The sequence below is a fragment of the Odontesthes bonariensis genome, chromosome 16 (genome assembly GCF_027942865.1).
Source record: "Odontesthes bonariensis isolate fOdoBon6 chromosome 16, fOdoBon6.hap1, whole genome shotgun sequence".
NCBI lineage: Eukaryota > Metazoa > Chordata > Actinopteri > Atheriniformes > Atherinopsidae > Odontesthes > Odontesthes bonariensis.
Window position 1 is genome coordinate 23,173,269 of NC_134521.1, and position 20,795 is coordinate 23,194,063.

Genomic DNA, 20,795 nt, shown 5'->3' on the forward strand with positions numbered 1-20,795 from the left:
AGTATTCATACACATATGCGGCGTGGGCTTTAGGAATGAAGTTCGCCTTCAGGGCACTTTTATGGATAAATAGCAACACAGGTTTACAGCTTTGAGGTGGGTTAGTAAGTGTGTCAGTGGGGTTTTGTTTGCTTATTCAGCAGCATGTTAAAGTTGCGCCGGTTTCCTGCCGAGTCGGAGTCAAAGATCTAAAATGATTTGTGTTTAAGAGACATTGGTGATTTTGTGTGTGCAAGAATGTTATAGATCTAAGATTTACATCGTGTATGAGCACAGTAAAGTAGTGGGGAGTTTGAAAGAGCTGATCAGCTGGGGCCTTTCTATGAGGAGTTTGCTCCAGATTCTTTTCAGTGAGTATCAAATAGCTTAACTGAATTAAGTTTTGTTTTTATTAGGTCATGAAATCTATACATACTTGTGCAGTGAGAGGTCGGTCTTATTACTACCACAAAAGTGCAAGAAGATTACTGTTCAGAGGGTGACAAAGAGGAAGACACTGGAGGAATCAGTGGCTGCAGACTCTTTTTTTTGTGATTAGTTTAAGGATCATACTTATTACTTAATATCTAAAAAGCAGGCAACTGCGCTTGGATCAGCTTTATGAAGAAGAGAAAACAAAAGGAGGCAAGGAAAATCTGGGACTGACGAAAGCAGAAAACAAGAATAAAGACCGGTGTGGGTTTTCCCAGATGGTAATCTATGAGGAAGGGACGCTAAAGCTACAAGTTTTCTCAATGGCTTGTAATTCAGCCTTCAGATACAGATGCAAGCTGTCGGTAGATAATTTGTGGAATGCATCGGAGATGGTTGCTATCTCAACTGAGTGTCAGATAATTGATCACATGAATTGTCAGTATTTCTACTTCTAGAGAAGAATCATGCAGACATGACAGAATGTCTATAACATGCCCAAAAAAAATCCTCAAGACATCCCCCAATTTCATCCTCAAGGTTTTGTTCTCCTCTGTTTATTACAGCCACATGCACTGCATGAAAAGGGGGATTTCTGGATGTATGTGGCCCCTTACATGTCCGCATACGTTAAGCCCCTGCATTTGCGGTGGTAAATGTGAAAACTTGGCCCAAGTTGTCGCAAATTGACCTAGCAACTGCTCCCCCATGCCCCCCTCCCCTCCCCTACTTAGGAGAGCCTTTAATATGTAAATGCCAGTGATCAGGTCAGGAGCTGCCACAGTCATTTTCAAGTGGGGTGGGGTGAGGTGAGGTGGGGGGTGGGCAGGCTTGTTTCTACACGTTCACCATCACCTCCAACTCCAGCCAAGTTTGTTGCTGTGTTGTCTTGAAAAAGAAGAGGTGCACGCTGTCTGCTGGTGACAGGTGATGCATTTCTGTTTTTTTTTCTCCCAAACACCTCTTTTGTAATACCGCTTTTTGTGGGCAAAATTCAAGGATTCAAGGATTCAAAGGTTTATTGTCATGTGTGCAGTTAGAAACGTGTTTCCCTGAACAATGAAATTCTTTTCTTTGTTGCCCGCACTGGATGTCCAAATGTATGTAACACACCTGAAATATTGGCTAAAGCCAAGTATGTGTTAATATGTTTTGGTGCACTAATATATGTTTTAAACAAGAGTTTTAATAAGCATCTAATGTAATGTATTGTATTTCTAACATTGTAGACAACTTGTCATATGAACTTTTATTCTGTTGACGGAGTATTATAGCTTCCTATACGGCCTGCTGTTCGGTTGACAGGGTTACCAGGTTGTCATGGGAACGAAAAGAGGAGCGGGCGAGGAGATTGTGAACGGGAGAGACATCGGACGATACGGAGTTGTAAAAGAGTTTAATGAGTTATTTTTAAGTCAACATGTCAACTACAGACGTTTAGGAGAAAGAGCAGTTCGACACACTGTCTTTCTGTGTCCGTTTGGTTTCAGTTCTGGAGTTATGTTTCGTTTGAGAAGTTTAGTTCACTTTCCACCGTTTGACAGTTGGATACTTTCTACCGTTGGACACTGACAGTTGGATAATGCTATCGAACGAACGGGCAACAAGGGAGACTCTGCTAGCCTGTTAAGACCGGATCGCGGGGTTAAGACCAACAGAGGAGGCTTCTTCGTGTCAGAGAACCGTTACCTTGGATGGTCATGGAGTCGGTACTCGGGTGACATCGGTGGATGTTGCGTTTGTGGATACGAGTGTGGATTACATGTCGGCTCTCTGTGAGTAAGCGCTTCAGGTCCATAGACGGTATGAGCTCCATCGCGCGCCATCAGGGTACCCACAATAACTTTGCTTAACCCCGGCCGGGTATTTTTCTTTTTCTTGTTTGTGTATTGTTTTGTCAGTGTCCTGCATTTCTTGCCATTGTGTTTGGGCTTATCATTTTCAACTATAGGCTCAAATAAATGATTATCAGTTTAATATAACTTATGAGGTGTAATTCAGAGTTGTAGCTCGAGAGCACAACCTTAGAAAGCACAGCAGTCATCAGTAAACATTTCTACTGTTTACCCCAGGCCTCTGGTAAAGTGAATAATCATCTCTAGACCGTTAATAGCTGAACGCCATACAATGCTGATGAGCAGGTTGGTTACATGTATAATAATAAAGATAAGATAAAGATAAAATAAGCATGCAACAACAATATTCTAAAAGGTTTCTTAAATAAAATAGAAATATAGAAATAAAAATATAGAAATCTGGCCTGTATACATAATGTGCAGTAGTGCGCTCAGTGTTTTATTGTGTATGGCTTAATTCGGTGTCACAATGGTCACAATATCGCCGAGGTCTTTTCTTTGTCCTTGCAGAGTCCATTTTTGTGTCAAAACAGTGCAAATTGCCAGCTGTGGTCAGACAACATTAAATAGCAAAAGGACGGGAGGTTGTCTCGCGAGTATTCCGTGTAATGACGTATACGCATATGATTGGTGGAGCTTAACGGCTCGCATAAGCTCTCGTTCAATCACGTATGAGAAACATTGTGTCGTGCAGTGTAAACAAAAAGTTTAAGGAGCAGATCTGGCGGTAGAAAGGCAGACAGAAATCGCTGAGGTCCCGTGCTGTGAAAACTGCCCTGGTTTGCGGAATACAATGGCTGGAAGACGACTTGCTTTCAACTCCCCAGCAACTCTCTGCAGGTCTACAGGTGTGTTTTTTTCTACTTGCACATGACCATTTGATTGTTTAATTTTAGTCTTGTTGACACTGTACAGCACTTGGGACAGTTCTCGCTGATTTTAAATGTGCTGTATATTAAACTTACTTACTCACTTGCTTACAGGCAGATAAAATGAAAGTCCTGTTGAATGCTATGACCGGGATGTCTCGTATGGTGGCCAGCACTGTGGATACGGTCGTGGAGAGGGATCTGGAGGGAATCGACCAGAGATTCGCTAGGTTGGAGGCAAGATGGCCGTCGAGAACGCACTGGAGTTACATTCCAGAGAAGTTAAAGAGCGCACCCCCAAGAGAAGGCGGATACAGAATCCGAAAATTGTGGTAAGAGTAGGTTATTGACTGTGGCTTTAGGCTAAACTCAACTTAATTGTGTCCATCACGTGAAAACCAGTGTGAGTTGCTGTATTTAAAAAAATGTATTTCGTGTTTTCAATTTATAGGAAGCAGTTCGCCGCCTGCATAACTCACCGTGGCATTATAATCCAGGTCAAGGGTAAGAATAAGTGAATGTTCTCCCAATATCTAGTTGAGTTGGACCTGATGTTACGTTACGTCAATGCAGGTTTTTTTTTATTAACCATAGGCCTATTGTTTTTACAGGCTACTGTCACCTCACAATATGGATGTAACGAGTCGCTTGAAGGAGGCGGTGTCAAACAGTCCGAACTTCAGAGAGGTAGACGGGGACACTATCCAGGGTGAGCGGCGCTGACTTTTACCACGGCTGGCACTGATACTTTTAAGCACTGGTCATTTTATTCATTCCTCTTGTATGTTTGTTTTTTAGCTGCGTGACGGACCTGTGTGCTGTGCTACAGGCGCGTCTTGAAGCCAACCCGAAATACTCACAGTCTCACCACAGAAGAGTGAAAGAGAGTAAGAACATATACGCTGTCAATATGACTTTTGTTACTTTATAGACAAGTTGTCAATATGCTGTGCATGGATAGACTATGTTTTGATTATTTATTGGTTATTGCAACAGCTCCCAGAAGCCAGCTTCTGATCCAGGATGAGGACGTCTGACAACTCCCGCAGACCCTGCAGGGACCGGAGTAATGCGAAGAATGCGGATTCCAAACGGCGGCGTTTAGGCTTATTGTGTATATTGTAGGCTACAGCAGTGTGTGTAGTTTTCAATTCTTTATTATCAACATGGTTCTAATTACAATGTAAGCTATGTACATTGTGTGGTGGCAATAAAAGCGCTTTAAAAAAAAAGTTTCCTTTTTCATTTCCTCAATAGATTCACGTCATTCATGCCTGCATTAGCCTAGTCATAGTGCAGCTTATAAGAATGACGTGAATATATGAAGTACACAAACATCCCAGGAATATTAGTAATCATAATCACAATTATTAATCATAATTGCTGAATGATATGCCCATATAAAGTATGCATATATTAACCTAATTGGCCAATGGGCAGTCAGCTTTACAGGAGCTTTATCATGTAATCACGTGCCTTTTTCGTCCAATACCAGCGAGGCCAGTGAGAGGTCCAGGCACTCTCACAGCGGGGTGCTAATCGCTGAGCCATTAGCACCCCGCTGTGAGAGCCCGCCGCGAGTCGGGTTCGTTTCCGACGATTTTCTCGCTCAACAAACTTAAAGTTTGTCTGCCTGCAAGCGCCCAGGTGCGTCCGAAAATTAGGCAAATTCGCGGATGTTCACTGCCGTCCACAGTGACACAAATCCCTCTTTTCGTGCAGTGATGTAATGTAGCCTATGCCGCTGTCTTCTGTTTATAGTCCACATTTTAGGCTGTTCTCTCCAATCCAAGCAATGAAAATGTTTGACATTTTCTCTTATTTTTGTTATCAAATAAAAACGCGTCTTGCGCGTATGTTAATGGCTCGAGACGTTTATACTTCATTTTGCTTTGTCGGCGGTTGCGTGTGCTGCGTGGCGATTCACCGCCAGGACAGTAGGTGGAGTAGCGGGTTTTTTCAATGACAAGCCTACTACGATGAAAGGAAATTCACCGCCAGGAGCTCTTTGGCAAGTCTCTCTTCCATAGATTCATGCTTCTTCTTCTTCTTCTTGTAAATAGCCGGTATTTTGTCAGATTTTCAACACCTTGGGGGTCTAAACGACTACTTTCTCGCCTGAAAATGTTTCAAATGTTGCTAAAGTTATATATTTACAGAGTTTAGCCTATAGCTCAAGGGAAATCAGCTTTTCAGGCCGGCTGATTTCGGCTCGGGCAGGAGTGAAGTGCATTGTGTGTAAACGCTCTGCATACTGTCAGATCGATCAAGTAGTAGGCGGTTTCGACCACAGCCAGTGGCTTGCGCTTGCGTCTTGCGTGAAGTTTAGAAAATTGAGGTGACACACGCAAGCACGCAAGGGGGGGCTTGCAACCGCGCAAGGGCTTGCGTTGCGGCTTGCGTCTTGCGTTGCGTCTTGCGTTACCGACTATAAACCAGGCTTTAGGCTCGAGCAGCCTTGACAATCTTTACGAAAACTGAGAAGAGCTGCTGGTTGGAATTTACATTTCTGCCCGTACTTTGAAGCCAATGTGTGTGTGTTCGTAGGTATGCTGTTGTGTTTCTGAGAGCAAGAATTTCGTCGATTTTAAATATGAAATATAATATTTCACAACAGACTTTTACACCTGAGGCTGTGTGAGCATGATGATGAAACATTACAGAGGAATTAAATGACGACAGACGCTGTCAGCCAAAAATTCCATCAATCCTTAAAATACAAACATGAAAACGGCATGCCGAATACACACAAATGTTTTTCATTAACCCTGAAGAGAGGAACAAAGAAGGTAAAGATGATTACATTCATCTTCCACAAAAACAAACTGACAAAACCACGATATGGGTAAAGTTCTTGAAAAATAAAACAGAGAGAAAGAGGGAGGGAAAAACTCAAGCCTCAGCCTTGGTAGAAATGATTGCTTGTAGTAGTTGAGTTTACTGTCATACCATCATTAAAAAAAGAAGGACACAGGTCACTTTGAAAACTAAGGCAGGCTGCATGCAGTGATGAGTAAGTGTCTAACATACCTGGATGCAGGTTCCTGTGTGTTCTCGACACAGACTGCAGGACAGAGCCCAGCGGCTGGCGGGGATATGGGACACCTTGGTAATGGGCTCCATCTTCTCTGGACAGCCTATACTCACCTACACGGAGCAAATAAAAGGCAGGAATACATTTATTTGATGCAAAACAACATTTGTGATAAGCAAATATCAGGTGTGGATACATTGTTTTTGTCGGGATTTGAACTTATTTGGTTTTAATGACCCAATTCGCTTATTAATGAAGGAAATGTTCATTTGCCTTCCAGGAAAGCTGTTCTGGATTCAATTCAACTGCTGCAGTGTTTTCCAATTTCAAGCCAAGACCCCAGATTTAAAGAAAAAAGAAAGCTTCCCGTGTATTCACATGCATTCCTTAGAAAAACGGTCTTGTAAGGTCCAATGTGACTCACTTTCTCTGAGCAGTCCATTCAGAGCAGCTTTGGCCCTGGACCTCCACTCACTAAATAAACCAAAAAAGTCATTGACTAGTGCCAACTACCCATCCAGAACACAGTCAAAAGCACTTATCACAGAAGTGGCATTTCTTCCCCCTTTCCTTCCTTCCTCGACCGCCTATTTCTTTCCAAAGACCATTCCACTTCTTCACATTCAATTATTCTCATATCTGAGTCATGGCCCCCTCTTTCTTGTCCTTCACGCCTGCATTAACAAGCTGACGACAAATTTCCACAGGTCACGCTCTTCTCTCTTTTCATCCTCTTGTCCGATCAGTGTCGTTTTCTCCTCTCATCCTCTCATCCGTATAACAAGCCTGTGGCCTCCGCCTTTCCTGCTATTATTAGTATCTTTTGTACATCACACTCCAGCTAAATGCAAAAGTATTTCCAGTTCATGTACGGTTAATTAATTGGATTGTTCTCAACCATGTTCCACCTTCTCCTCTTTGTTTGTCACAACTCTAAATACTGGAAAATCAAGTGGGTGTGTGTCTGCGTGCGTGCGAGTGCAGCCCTTTAACATATTCATTTGCTGATTTTCAAGCCCCAATTACTTCACATTTCAAAGCTGGCAGATGAAAAACTGACAAAATTAGAAATCACTTTAGTGGAAATGGTTGGAAATCACAGTGCTGAATATAAAAACCGTCTTAAAAGAGGGGCTCTGTGTCTTTGTGTGTGTGTGTGCTGAAAAGCTGTCTCTAACGGAAAGACGTTAGAAAGACGTCTCTAACGGAGACGGAGGGCAAAAAGCAGCTCCACACAATAGAGCAGGTGGAGTGTACAATTTGAAGGCTGGACTGTGTGTTTTTAAACACACACACACACACACACACACACATTTCTATGGCTGTCTTCAGGAGGATATCCTTGACATATTTTCCAAACCAATCATTTCCCAAACTCGAACCATCTCAACTCAGTGAACTCCAAACATTACCCGAAACTATGCTTGACCTGAAAACCCAGTCTAACCTCTCAAACAGCTAAAGCCTCCTCAGTCTGATGGTTTAAAACTAGTAGTTACAAAGACAGTTAGACAACATACACATCAATTAAAAGCCTTCACAATAACCGCATAACATATTCTGATGCTACATGGTAGCTAAAAACCACAACGCAGCAGCAGAATATGTGTGGCAAGCTGCATCAACGTGCAATCTTCTGTGCAGAGGATTGATATTAACACCTCTTTAGCTCATGTGAGGACACGTGCGCAAACACACAGACGCAAATACATGCAAATGATCTTTTTTTCCCCTCCACAGTTGGAAGAGAAAACAAAAGCGAACGGAGCAATGAAAACAATTAGCCCAATCAAGGGTGACAGAAGGCAATTAGAAGTAAAAGGTTTGAGGTGCCAAAAAAAGCCACTCCATTATTGAGAAATGTGCCAGTAGAGTGTGTCGCTGAATAGACTGAAAACGTACAAGCGACTGCGCAAACGCTTGAAAGGTGTACAAGGTGTGAAGCACGTCCCCGAATCGCTGAAATCAGCAGCTCCATTTGGAGCTTTCCAAGGTTTCCAAAAGATTTCATCAAGACACATAAAGTCAAAAAAGAGGCTGCTATGGCTGCACCCTCGACAAAGTTTCACCATGAATCATTTTTACGGCGTCCCTACCCTCTTCAGAGTGACTGGAGGAGCAGTATGAAGCATTTGAGGCATTTACTATTTTCAAGAAAATCAAGTAACAGGTGCAAATGTTTCTGAACATTTTTGTCCTCATACACAAGCTCAAAGAGTTCTGGGTTTGCTGTAATGATCCCTCCTGTCCACACACCGACTGTACGGGCATAAAGTCACACAGCCACCGCTCCAATGGACATATGGTCCAACCTGCTGACAAAGAAGGTGAAACGTTGCATGCAGAAACTACTAACTCCTCCTGTGACAATCAGTTCTGTACTCTTGCCTCTTCATGTTTCTGTGTTTGATGACTCTCATACAACTCAGCTAATACAAATTAATGGAACAGGTTTCATCGCAGCAATGCCCAACGCTCACAGATATAAGAAAAAAACCTAACTGTTCAGTCAAGTGCAGCTCCAAAACATCTTTATCCCTGAGTGTCCTTGTGTGACTGGGATTGCAAACTTGAAAATACAGGTGCGAGTGCCGATATGTCACACTCCAGCATGCAAGAGAGGACGTATGAAAGCCCACCAACTCGTGGGGCTAACTCTGAGTGCACCAGACCACCATAGATGGACATCTTAACCCCCTCAACCTCTGAGTCTTCTCTTCGAGTCTCACCTCAGGGATCCATAAGGCACAGCTGACGTGGACCCACTTGGTTCCACTGCGGGTGGGCTTGAGGGCCCCCCCTCTTTTGGGGCAGAGCAGACATTTTGGCTGGACCCCCAGAGCGCAGGTCCGACACAGCCAGTTCCCCTGTGGTACCTTCAGGATGCCGTAACACGCCTGCGACGGGGAAAGATATTTATTACTTGTGAGGAAGATGCACATTTTCTGACTTCATAAAACCACATTTTGACGTGTTTAAAGCAAAAAGTTGAATGTTGAGGTGAAACCCGACTCTTCAGGTAACACAGTACAGCTGTTCCCTTCCGCACCGGTAAGGAAATGTAACCTTTACACAGAGTACGCCAATGCTGAAACTCCCTGACGCCAGCTGTAACTTCCACATTTAGTCAACGAGTATGAGAGCGCTTCTGTATCAATCCTCTCATCTGCATGTTGACAGGAAAGCAAATAGAGCAAATACATCTTTAATTTACTGCCGTTTGCTTAAACAAAATGGAACATTTTTTATGGCGAGTTGAATTGGCAAATAAAGCATTAAACATTAAAAGATCCTTTCATGCTGAAGCACATTAACTATTAATCCCAGTCAATATAAATCAGAGTTTATGAGTGGATTTCTATATTCCAAGCAGCCAGTATCAAAATTTACTTGCAGAAAAAGGAAATGAGCCTCAGAAGCACAACCTTTTAGACCTGCAAATATAAGTGTAAATATAGTTATATTTAATATATATTTACAGTTACTTCTGCTCTTTTTCTTTTCTTTATAAAACATTATTATATACTTGGAACAAGCTTCTCTTTGCATTTACCAGCCAAGCCATCAGAAGTTGGAATTAAAAGCCAAAGCTAATGTGATTTTGATCAGCTGCTAGTCATCACAAACCATTTAATGGAGCAATCTTTTGGCGAGCCTCCGTGCAGACTCCTCTGTGGATGACTGCGCGCAGCCAAAAGTTAGTGTCTGTGCACACTGCACGCATCCCAGATCAGGCAGGAAAACAGAAAACATTTTTTCCTAGATGCAACTCCAGTTTTACGAGTATGTACGTGGCCTGTTTTGAGGAGATGGGGTCGGAGGAGATTCACAGCTTTTCATTCGTTCCAGTTAGTCTGGAAAGATAGTTTAACAATGTATAAGAAAGCCCTTCGTAAAGCTAGAACTGCTTATTATTCATCATTGATAGAAGAGAATAAGAATAATCCCAGGTTTCTTTTCAGCACTGTAGCCAGTCTGACAAAGAGTCCGAGCTCTGCTGAGCCAGGTATTCCTTTAACTCTCAGCAGTGATGATTTCATGAGCTTCTTTATTAATAAAATTGTTTCTATCAGAGAGAAGATTGATAGAGTCCTTCCCACTATTATCAGTGATGTATCATCAAGTACAGTAGCTTTAGAAGTATCTTTAGAACCTGATTTGTATTTAGACGGCTTCTGCCCAGTTGATCTCTCTGAACTAACAACAGCAATAGTCTCTTCCAAACCATCAACTTGTGTTTTAGACCCAATCCCAACCAGACTGTTCAAGGAGGTTTTCCCATTAATTGACACTTCCATATTGGATTTGATCAATCTGTCTTTGTTGACAGGATATGTACCTCAGACTTTTAAGGTTGCTGTAATTAAACCTTTACTTAAAAAACCTACTCTTGATTCAGAAGTGTTGGCTCATTATAGACCTATATCCAATCTCCCTTTTATGTCTAAAGTTCTTGAAAAAATAGTTGCAGCTCAGCTTTGTGATCATTTACACAGAAATAATCTGTTTGAAGAGTTTCAGTCAGGATTCAGAGTGCATCATAGCACAGAAACTGCACTGCTGAAAGTTACCAATGATCTCCTCTTAGCCTCTGATAGCGGACTTGTGTCTGTGCTTGTCCTGTTGGATCTCAGTGCTGCATTTGATACGGTCGATCACAGTATCTTATTACACAGACTTGAACATGTTATTGGGATTAAAGGAACTGCATTAGGCTGGTTTAAGTCATATTTATCTGATAGATTTCAGTTTGTTCTTGTAAATGAAGAATCTTCCTCACACACCAGAGTAAGTCATGGAGTTCCCCAGGGTTCTGTGCTTGGACCGATTCTTTTTACTTTATACATGCTTCCATTAGGTAACATTATTAGACAGCATGGCATAAATTTCCATTGCTATGCTGATGATACTCAGCTGTACTTATCTATAAAACCAGATGAAACCAATAGGTTGGTCAGACTACAAGCATGTCTTAAAGACATAAAGACCTGGATGACTCAGAACTGTCTGCTGCTAAATTCAGACAAAACTGAAGTCGTTATCTTTGGACCTGAGCGTTTCAGGGAGAAATTGTCTAGCTATATAGTTACTCTAGATGGTATTTCCTTGGCTTCTAGTTCTACAGTGAGGAACCTTGGAGTTATTTTTGACCAGAACTTATCATTTGACTCGCATATAAAACAGGTTTCTAGGACTGCCTTCTTTCACCTTCGTAATATTGTTAAAATCAGGAACATCTTGTCTCAGAGTGATGCAGAAAAACTAGTCCATGCATTTGTTACTTCAAGATTGGACTACTGTAATTCTTTATTATTGGGCTGTCCCACATATTCTCTGAAAAGCCTTCAGTTGATCCAAAATGCTGCAGCCAGAGTTTTGACGAGAACTAACAGGAGAGATCATATTTCTCCAGTTTTAGCTTCTCTTCATTGGCTCCCTGTTAAATTCAGAATAGAATTTAAGATTCTTCTCCTTACATATAAAGCTCTTAATGACCGAGCTCCATCATATCTTAAAGATCTCATTGTAAGATATTTTCCTAACAGAGCACTTCGTTCCCAAACTGCAGGTTTACTTGAGGTTCCCAGAGTTTCTAAAAGTAGAATGGGAGGCAGAGCCTTCAGTTATCAGGCCCCTCTATTGTGGAATAAGCTGCCAGTAAATGTCCGGGAAGCAGACACCCTTTCCACTTTTAAGACCAGGCTTAAAACTTTCCTTTTTGATAAAGCTTATAGTTAGGGATGGCTCAGGTGATCCTGAAACATCCCATAGTTAAGCTGCTATAGGCCTAGACTGCTGGGGGGCCTCATCTGTCACACCTTTCCTCACTTTACTCTCTTTATGTATATGTGATATTATTATGGTCATTAACTTGTGTTTCCCTGTTCCAACAGATATCCTTTGAATGGTGTTACAGTGCCGCCGTCGTGGTGGCCCCCTGCCCCCCCCCCCCTTTTCTGTCTTCTCAAACCCCAGCTGGTCGAGGCGGATGGCCACCTTTCCTGAGTCTGGTTCTGCCAGAGGTTTCTTCCTGTTAAAAGGGAGTCGTTCCTCTCCACAGTCGCCTCAGGCACGCCGCTCAGGCCGGGAGATTGGACCGAAAAACAAAAAGTTTTCAGTGCAATCTGTTGGTTTTCTTAGCTAGGAAAGTGTTTTTGAATTGGCTCTATATGAACGAATTGGATTATTTTATGAATTATGATTATTATTAATTAATTGAATTCCAATTGGCTTGAATTGGACTTACTATCTAAGTGCCTTGAGATGACATTTGTTGTATTTGGCGCTATATAAATAAAAATGAATTGAATTGAATATCATTTGTTTCTTATTTATCATGCACAGAGCAGATTGATAATGGCTCACAGATGGTGTTAGTTCATCTTGCTGTTCCACCATAAATGACAACACAAACAGCAGCTTCTCCTCTTGTTGTTGTGAAGTTGCCCTTTTTCATCCCAATACAAATGTGTGCAATGCACCGTTACAGATGGACCGGTGCGTAAATTGTAGACTGTTTGGAATCGTGCGAGCATCAGCAACGTTCTGATTGGTCCAGACATGCAGAAGCCAGAAACTGACTTAATTAGAAAAAATAATAATAATCCAATATTTCTAAAATTTCCATACATACAATTTGCTGTTGGCGTAGAATTTAAAATCTAAATAACTTTCAGGACTGCATGCACCACCCCTTGGAGATGGGACATAGCTGTTGTGTTTCTCCCTTTTCCGAGCTTCTTTCATAATGAAGCGGCAGAAGAATGAAAGTGGAGGGCAGAGGGAACAATCATTTCCAAGCCGATTTGAAAGCAGGCATCATTTTTAGCCGCCCCATTATCTTGTTTGTCAGAATCGCATTGCTTCTCATTTTTGGAAGCAGCATCCATTTAGTGGTTGCCGTGTCTAAACCAAAAACTCCAAAAAAGGATTTACAGCTTGTTTTATCTGTCATGTAGAATCAGGACATTTACTAAATTGAACATGACGTATGACCTCCCATCTCAAAGCTCCTTAAAGTTATGCTTACTGCAGGTCCTGCAGCACAAATAACCCTGCTTCCAAAATCATTGAAAACTTTTTGTTCACTTGGAATTACATCAGCTCGTGGTAAGGAAGCAACACATTTATGAAAAGCCACTTGGTTTTGTTTTCAAAAGCACAGCAGGTTATTGTATCGTTAGTGTTCCACCCAACTCTCCTTCCGCCAGTCTCTCAGGAATGCCATGGAAGTTGTTCATGCCTGCATAATAGCGCCCTTATTCAAATTTGATAGGATCAGAATCCTAGATTTTATTGTGTTGTCTGAAAGCGCCTCTACAAAATGTGGAAAGTCGGTCACAAACCGAATACCTCTTTTCTCTGTGATTGTTACTTTCTCACCTAAGTCTAATCTATAGAATGGAATTTTTGATAAGCCAAGAAAATTTGTCACTCTTATATGTAGCTGAGGCGCAAATTAAATTCTGCTTCCCGAAACCCCTGAGCGTGAGGGAAGCAGGATTTTTCACTGTAAGATGATAAAATGACAAGAAAATAATCTACCCAATGACGAGCTGCTGTTAGTGACAGTAGAACGGGGGGGGTTGGGGGGACTAAATAAGACATTAAAGACTCCGTCTTCTTTAAAAGCAATTAAAGAAAGCACTTTATTGATCAAAGGGTTTTACTGATTAAACGAAGCAGCTCAGTACGGAGGGCCGGTGTTTCACCTGCTGAAGCTTAGAGAGACCAGATAGTGCTGCATGTGCTCGCTCTTTAAAAGCATTCATGTTGCTTGATACTCCAGGGAGCAACAATTCTTTTACTGCTTGTTACATTTGGTCTTTGTAAAACTTCAGGGTTTGGCACGTAGCTCAAAACTGGGAAAACACAGAAAGAGCCCTACGAGCTTTGGACCGCTGGCGGTACTACCGCGTTATGTTTTGATGAGCTGATCCCCAAAATATGTGTACCTTGTGTTCTACGAACATGTGCTGGAGGGGTTTGCATGCTGGGAAGAGGTGATGTAACACACATTTCTGCCAACTTAACAGACCAATAAAAATGGCAGACTTGAACTAAAACTGCATTTGTTTACAATGGAAAAACAAGAAGAATTGAAAGAATGTATTTAGTCTGTGGATGCACCTCATTAACATGGTGTCCATACTGGACGATCTGGTGAAAGCATTTGATAAAACATGTCTTCCTCCTTTTTAAAATGATCATATCAGGCTCTGATTGGTAACTTAGTTATAGCATTACACAACAGGCGAGACTTCCTGACAGTCAGTGGCTGCAGCATTGGTTTCCACAGTGTCAGTTGAACTTTACGTGACAGACCAAGATGGGATTTGTCAGGGAACTATTTTCACCCCGGCGTCGTAGCAGCAGGTAAACGGGGCCACTCTGATGACACTGAAGGTGTGTTTGTACAAATGAGGCTGACACAATAATTAACACGGTGTCACTGTGTGACAAACACAGCAGAGCCATGCTCCGGGCCATCACGGGCTCCATTTGTGTAACTGCTACCCTGCGTGTACTTGGACTCAGTCTTTTGCATTAGTGTTTTCAGCAGATGAGACTCTTTTTTTTTTTTTCTTTCCAAAAAAACATTCCAGAAAAGCTAAAAGGATCACTCAGTAGGGTTACATGGCACTGAAAGGATCAGATTATTGGCTGAATTACAATAAGAATGAGTTGAGCAAGGGTAATTATCCTTGGATATATGGTGATGAATGAATCGGATCAGAGGCACAAAGCATGTCATACTCCGATACGATAGGTGGCGCTGTACCCATTTCAACTATTGCTAATAGAGCCACTTCCGGTTGACCCCTTCAACAACAAACTCAGGCATTCCAGAAAATGGCGAATGAAGAGCAAGATGGAGGTACGTCCCTCTATTATTCGTTTGTGATGAGCTGCTTATTGCACAAACGCGATGCACAACGGCGCATTCTCCATCACGTTGTCTACAACAGTAATACCGTCTCTTACGACATTCCGGTTCCCGACCCCGGGAAAAAATCTCAAACATGCGCAGAACGCAAAGTCTAATTCACCACGTGCTTCACCGTCTACAAGCAGATTTATTTTGACTTTCAACCAAGTTATCTCGGGGTCTTAATCCGATCGCAAGTAACTCGATTCGACCCAATTTCTTGTCAGAATAAGGTGTCTACATGCACTTAATAACTCAATCTTATTGTAATTTAGCCAATAATCTGATCCTTTCAGTGCCATGTAACCCCACTGACTGTGAGACCTCCACAAACGTATGATCAGCAGAGATAGAAATGATTCCCATGATTGCTTACCTGATGAACACAGACATTGCACTTGTCACAGAACACCATCTCGTTGCCATCCTCTCCCTCTGGTGAGCGGCAGACATCACACACCACGTCCTCATCGTACTCGATGCCCAGGCCTTCCTCCGTCTCTATAGCCTGCTGCATCTTCTCCCCACACACACTCTCCAGCTCCACCAGAACACACTCCATCGTCAGCTCATCCAGCTCCGGTAAGGCTGGTGGTGAGAAAACGCAGTCAAACTTGGGTTTTTACAAAGAGACATAAACCTATCACTGATCTTTAGTAAGACACACATATATTTCCTGCTGTAAAGTTCTTTTTTTGGAGTATCAGACATTATGTATCAGTGTCAACATGTCAAACCAAAGCACACAGAACCAAGACCCATAATTGGAGCTCTTTAAAAACCAGATCCCTGTTTACACTGGTCTTATCCCTCTCCATTTAGGATGAACACTAAAGCAAATAGCATTGCCTTTTTCACTGGAGGAAAATGGAAGGTTGCCTCCACTTTAATGCGGAGGACTTCACAGCAGGGACTCACATCCCCCAACATGCATCCGCTGAGAAGCTCACACACAGGGAGAGTGTGTCTTCTGTCCATGATTAGGACACCTCGTCTCTTAAAAAATATTTAAAAAAAAAAAGAAAAGCTTTTTGCAACTATCTTAATCCTTAAAACCTCTAATATGTAACCTTGAAAAAGGAAGCAAGGACTGAGACATTTATGCTGGAAAAGGGGACAAATTAGCAGTAAGAGCAGAGCTACACAGTCAACATGCAGTTTTCTTTTCTTTCTTGTTATCTACAAGGATAACAGTAATGGGAAACAGCTTGTGCGAAACTCAAAAGGAGTAAGAAAATTTACTGAAGTTGTTTTTGGCTAAAACACTTTGTTTCACACTTTAATTGGAAATGCACACAGTTTCCCTTTGCATGTTTATCTCACAAGATTAATTTCTGTTTTCTTTGGGCTAGATTCTCAAGCAATGTGCTAAAAAGGAGCCCAGTATGGGTATGTGGACGTGTAATTAACTCTTTGCTACTGGAGCAAGAGCAGAAAATGCTACATGTGCCCATTTGTAATCGTGACAAAAATAACTACAGTTCCTATGAAGGCTTAGTTGCCCACAGCTCAGTCCATCCTGCCAGTATGTGTTGACATGAGCGTTTGCATCTCAAAGTAAAGCTTTCCTCTAAGGCTGCTTAATAGTTGATGGAAGCTGATTTCACTGGCAAATGCTAATTTTTGACCTCACAAAAAAAAAAAAGCATTTGTGATAGCAGGAAAAAAAAAGAAAAAGAGTCTGGTTTCCAGGATGGCAGCAAAATGATGTGGATTATTATTGTCTTGTTGACTGCAATGTGATTACACTGATTAAGCAAAATGGGAAACAGGGATATTTACAACACAACTTCCTCACACACACCAGATCATGAGCGTGTGTCAAGTAAATTTTTAGACCAGCCACAATCTCTGGATCTTTTTTTTTTTAATGGTATTTCCAGAGAAACCTTCACCATCAATAAATATAGTAATCAATATACATTTTTTATCACACTGCCACTCTGAAGCCTGCCTCACCAGAGTCCTCCGAGATGCAATAAAAGAACCGGAGTCTGCAGTTGAGGACTACGTATTGATTTATCTAAAGGATTCAACACTCAGCTGGGAGGTTCTTTAACAAGAGCCGAGCATCCTGGGTCTCCATCTTTTATTTATGTCATTCAATCTCTTCCCACCCAAATATAAATAAATAACAACTTTATTTATTTATTCTTGAGCATCTTATTGCAAACAGGATTCATGGACAGCCTAATATGAAGTTTCAGATACTCTCCTACGCTGTTATGAAAGAGAAGAAAAAAAAAATCAACTTCAATATGAAAGTCAGAATGCGCTGCTGAAGATGAAACCTTTTAAGCCACATATAGGTGTTGAATTTGGCCGCGAGCAAGAAGGTTGAAATGAAGTAAAAGAACAAAACCGTGTGACTGTTGTGGATTTAGAATCTGCCTCTGATGCAGCTTAGAAGGGGAATTAGAGAGATATTAACCTGCTTTTACATCATAATCTGAACACATGGATGCAACAAAGGAAGCAAAGCTGTAATTCACAAATTGTGTGGGTGTAACGTTTGTGCAGTGGACTCATTTTCGACTTATATATCATCTTCTCTGTCATGTTGCATTGCATGTCAAGGAAGACACACACACACATATAAAACAGCTTCAAAAATCCACCTGGATTATTACTACCTGACAGAGCTCAGTTTGAGACTGAAGGGTCGTGTGTCTGAGGAGGTCAGCAGCACAGGAGCACCACAGGGGACTGCACTCGCACCATTTCTCTTTACCTTGAATACCTCAGACTTCCAGTGAAACTCAAAGTCCTGTAAACTACAGAAGTATTTAGAAGACTCTGTAGTTGTAGAGGGTCAGTAAGTTTGTTTTCATGAAGCTAGAAAAAAAATGAATAATTATTGTGTCAGTCTAACCAAAACCAGACTTTTAAAATGCATGTAAACTTGTCGAATCTTACAAAATTGAGCTTCTCAAAACTAACACACCCAGGTGATGCAGCTGGCGATCAAATCACTCCTGCGTGTATACATTCAAATAGACTCAGATAGGCCTCGGAGCTCTGTTGACATTCCCAAGTTCCATCTTTTTGCATCATTTGTCAAAACAGGAAAATGCAACTGTATATTGATACAGCCAGAGGCTGTCTACAAGAAGGGACAGAACAGACTATTACTTGAGGAGGCTTAGGTCCAGGTTTTTCACAAAGATGTTTCATATCTTCTATTAGTCTGTGGTGCAGAGTGCAATCTGCTTTGCAGCCAACTGTTGAGGCAGCAGCACCAGGGCCAGTAACTCAAAGAAACTGAGCTAACTGATAAAAAGAATTAAAAAAAAAAAAAAAAAGCTGGCTCTGTGCTAGGGACTATTCTGGTGTCCCTGGAAAGCTCAAAAGCTGCTCAGCACAATGGACAACGCTGCACACTGTCTACACAACATGGAGATTAAACAAGAGTCTTCAGCTAGAGGCTTCTTCATCTTTGTCACCGAGGACCAGTAAAGAAGGGCATTCATTCCCACAGTAATAACCTTACACAATGACAGTTTAGAATGACTATTCTATCAGTAGTGATTGTTTGTTATTATTCTCTTTATTCATTTATTTAATTCCTTCTGATCGATATTCCTTCTTTTCCGCCTTTCTTTCCCACAACTTTCATGTGGAGATTTTCTGTGCTTTTGTGGGCCTCAATGATTTTATGTGAATGAATCTGTTTCATGCGTTATCACGCTATGAAGCCTGAACTTAAATACTTACTGTAAACGCTGTAACTACTGATGGAATTGATCTTTTCCTGTGTTTTTGATTAACTGCTCTGCATGAAAACAGGTTTACTCCAAGATGAATGATGTGAAGTGCTAATTAATTCAATCTCTTTTATTACTGAAAAACTGAAAAAACGGTTTGAAGAGCCAAATCTGCAGTATGTAGGTTCGTGGAGAAAACATTCTGATCACACTTACATAGAGTGGTATAAAATGTGGAGGACTGAAACAGAAAATGCTGAATCGCTCCAATATGAGACATGAGAACCAATCAAATATTCTGTTCTGTTTGTTTGATGTATTGTCGAAGGTTATGAGAAATAACTCCATTCGGCTTCAGTAAGAGCCAGTGTGTGCGAGTCTGTGTTTGATTTAAGGGTGATGTGTACCAGAAATAAGGCCTGAAACCCCAGCGGGGATGTATAAATACAATTACTGTGCTTTATGTAAGAAGGGGGGCGATCAGATATTGAATAAAATGGTGGAGATGAGGGAGATGCTCGGGGTCAGCATTTGTCACCATGGAGAAACTCAGAGAGTAGCAAAGCAGAGGAGAGAGAGAGTGACAGAAAACTGCAGGAGAAGAGGAGGCAATGATAAAGCAGAAGGGAGAAATAATAAGAGCTGGAAAAGGAGGGACAAGTTAAAGTGAAACAGCTTTATGTGAATGTTTTAGAAACAAAAGGTTAAGGTTTTTAAGGGGTTGGGATTAATGTCTTTGAAGGATTTTTCTAGTTTGAAAATTGAGAGAAAAGGCTGTTTGTGTCAAATTTTAAGAAATTCCCTTAAAACCTTCTTAAGATATCACATAAATAAGAAAGAGACACAGACGACCTGAAGGCATAATAAACTGCAGCCAAAGACGTCGTCAGCACAGACGTACAAAATCAAGTAATAGAAGAAATCTGAAGTACAATTTAAAACCTAATAACACACACTTTGAAGATATAACAATTGAGGGTTTCATTAGAAAAGTAAACAATTTCATATTGGCATCCCGACATATTTCACACAGCGCAGAAAACTAAATTCTGTCATTTTATTGTCTGTTATTATAAAACTATACAGGAAGTGTCTGAACACTCACCCATCTGTCTTAACTCCTGATTGACCAGCTGCAACCAGGCAACATCCAGGTCATCTAGGTCATAGCAGCTGTAGAGCTGGGTGCGGGGAGGCTGGGCATCTCCCTCCTTCTCCTGGCCGTTGTTGAACAGGCCACCTGTCGACTCTGGCAGAGACCTGAAACAAAAACAGAGACCTTTTTCAGTGGTCTAGAAAACACAAAACAAAAACACTAGGCACCTGGGGGCAGTTAAGTTTTTTATTAAGCTATATATATATTAGTCCTTCTGTCCTTTGATAAATGCTGAAGTATGCTAACATATTTTCTTCTCCTCATAATGATTAACTAGACAACATGCAAAAGCATTTACTGTATTAAACGTGATGTTCCTGATAATTCTGAATTTTATCATATAAAACAGATCAATGATCATTTCCTCTACATATTACAGATATCTTTCCTACTTTTTTTTCTTTTTCTTTTCTTCATTTATTTGACAGGGACAATACAATCAGACATAGTTACAAATCAAAGCTTGTAGCTGATGTGATGCATACAGAGTATAGCAACAAGTGCTAATTTACAACTCCCGTCCCTGGTTAGGCTTTTCTATGCTGACACAAGACCTAAAATAGACATTAATTTAGGTCTCTACCTAAGATGTCTTGTTCCCATCTTAGGTAGAGAACAAGACATCAAATCACATTCACCAAAAAAAAAAATCACAGTGATACTCCTTTTAATATAAAAGCTATACACTGCCAGGCCTAAAAAAAACACCCAAACAATTAAACACCACCTAAAATTGGGTTAAGAACTGTCCAAAGCATTTTCAAAACCTGGAAGAATAGTATGAACCATCATCTTCCAGGAAGAAATGTGGTCCGATGAAAGAGTTGAATGACCAT

At 41.2% G+C, this 20,795-nt stretch overlaps 1 protein-coding gene across 2 annotated transcripts in view; it reads right to left on the reverse strand.

Annotated features, from left to right (window-relative positions):
• The window catches only part of jade2 (jade family PHD finger 2), a 212,373-nt gene that overhangs the window by 76,931 nt on the left and 114,647 nt on the right, over window positions 1-20,795 (reverse strand). For both annotated transcript variants that reach the window (XM_075486640.1, XM_075486639.1), the window contains exons 5-8: window positions 19,909-20,063; window positions 15,476-15,687; window positions 8,900-9,067; window positions 6,167-6,283 (exon numbers count right to left, since the gene is read on the reverse strand). In XM_075486640.1, coding sequence (XP_075342755.1) covers window positions 6,167-6,283; window positions 8,900-9,067; window positions 15,476-15,687; window positions 19,909-20,063 — 652 coding nt within the window. The remainder of the gene's footprint in view (window positions 1-6,166; window positions 6,284-8,899; window positions 9,068-15,475; window positions 15,688-19,908; window positions 20,064-20,795) is intronic.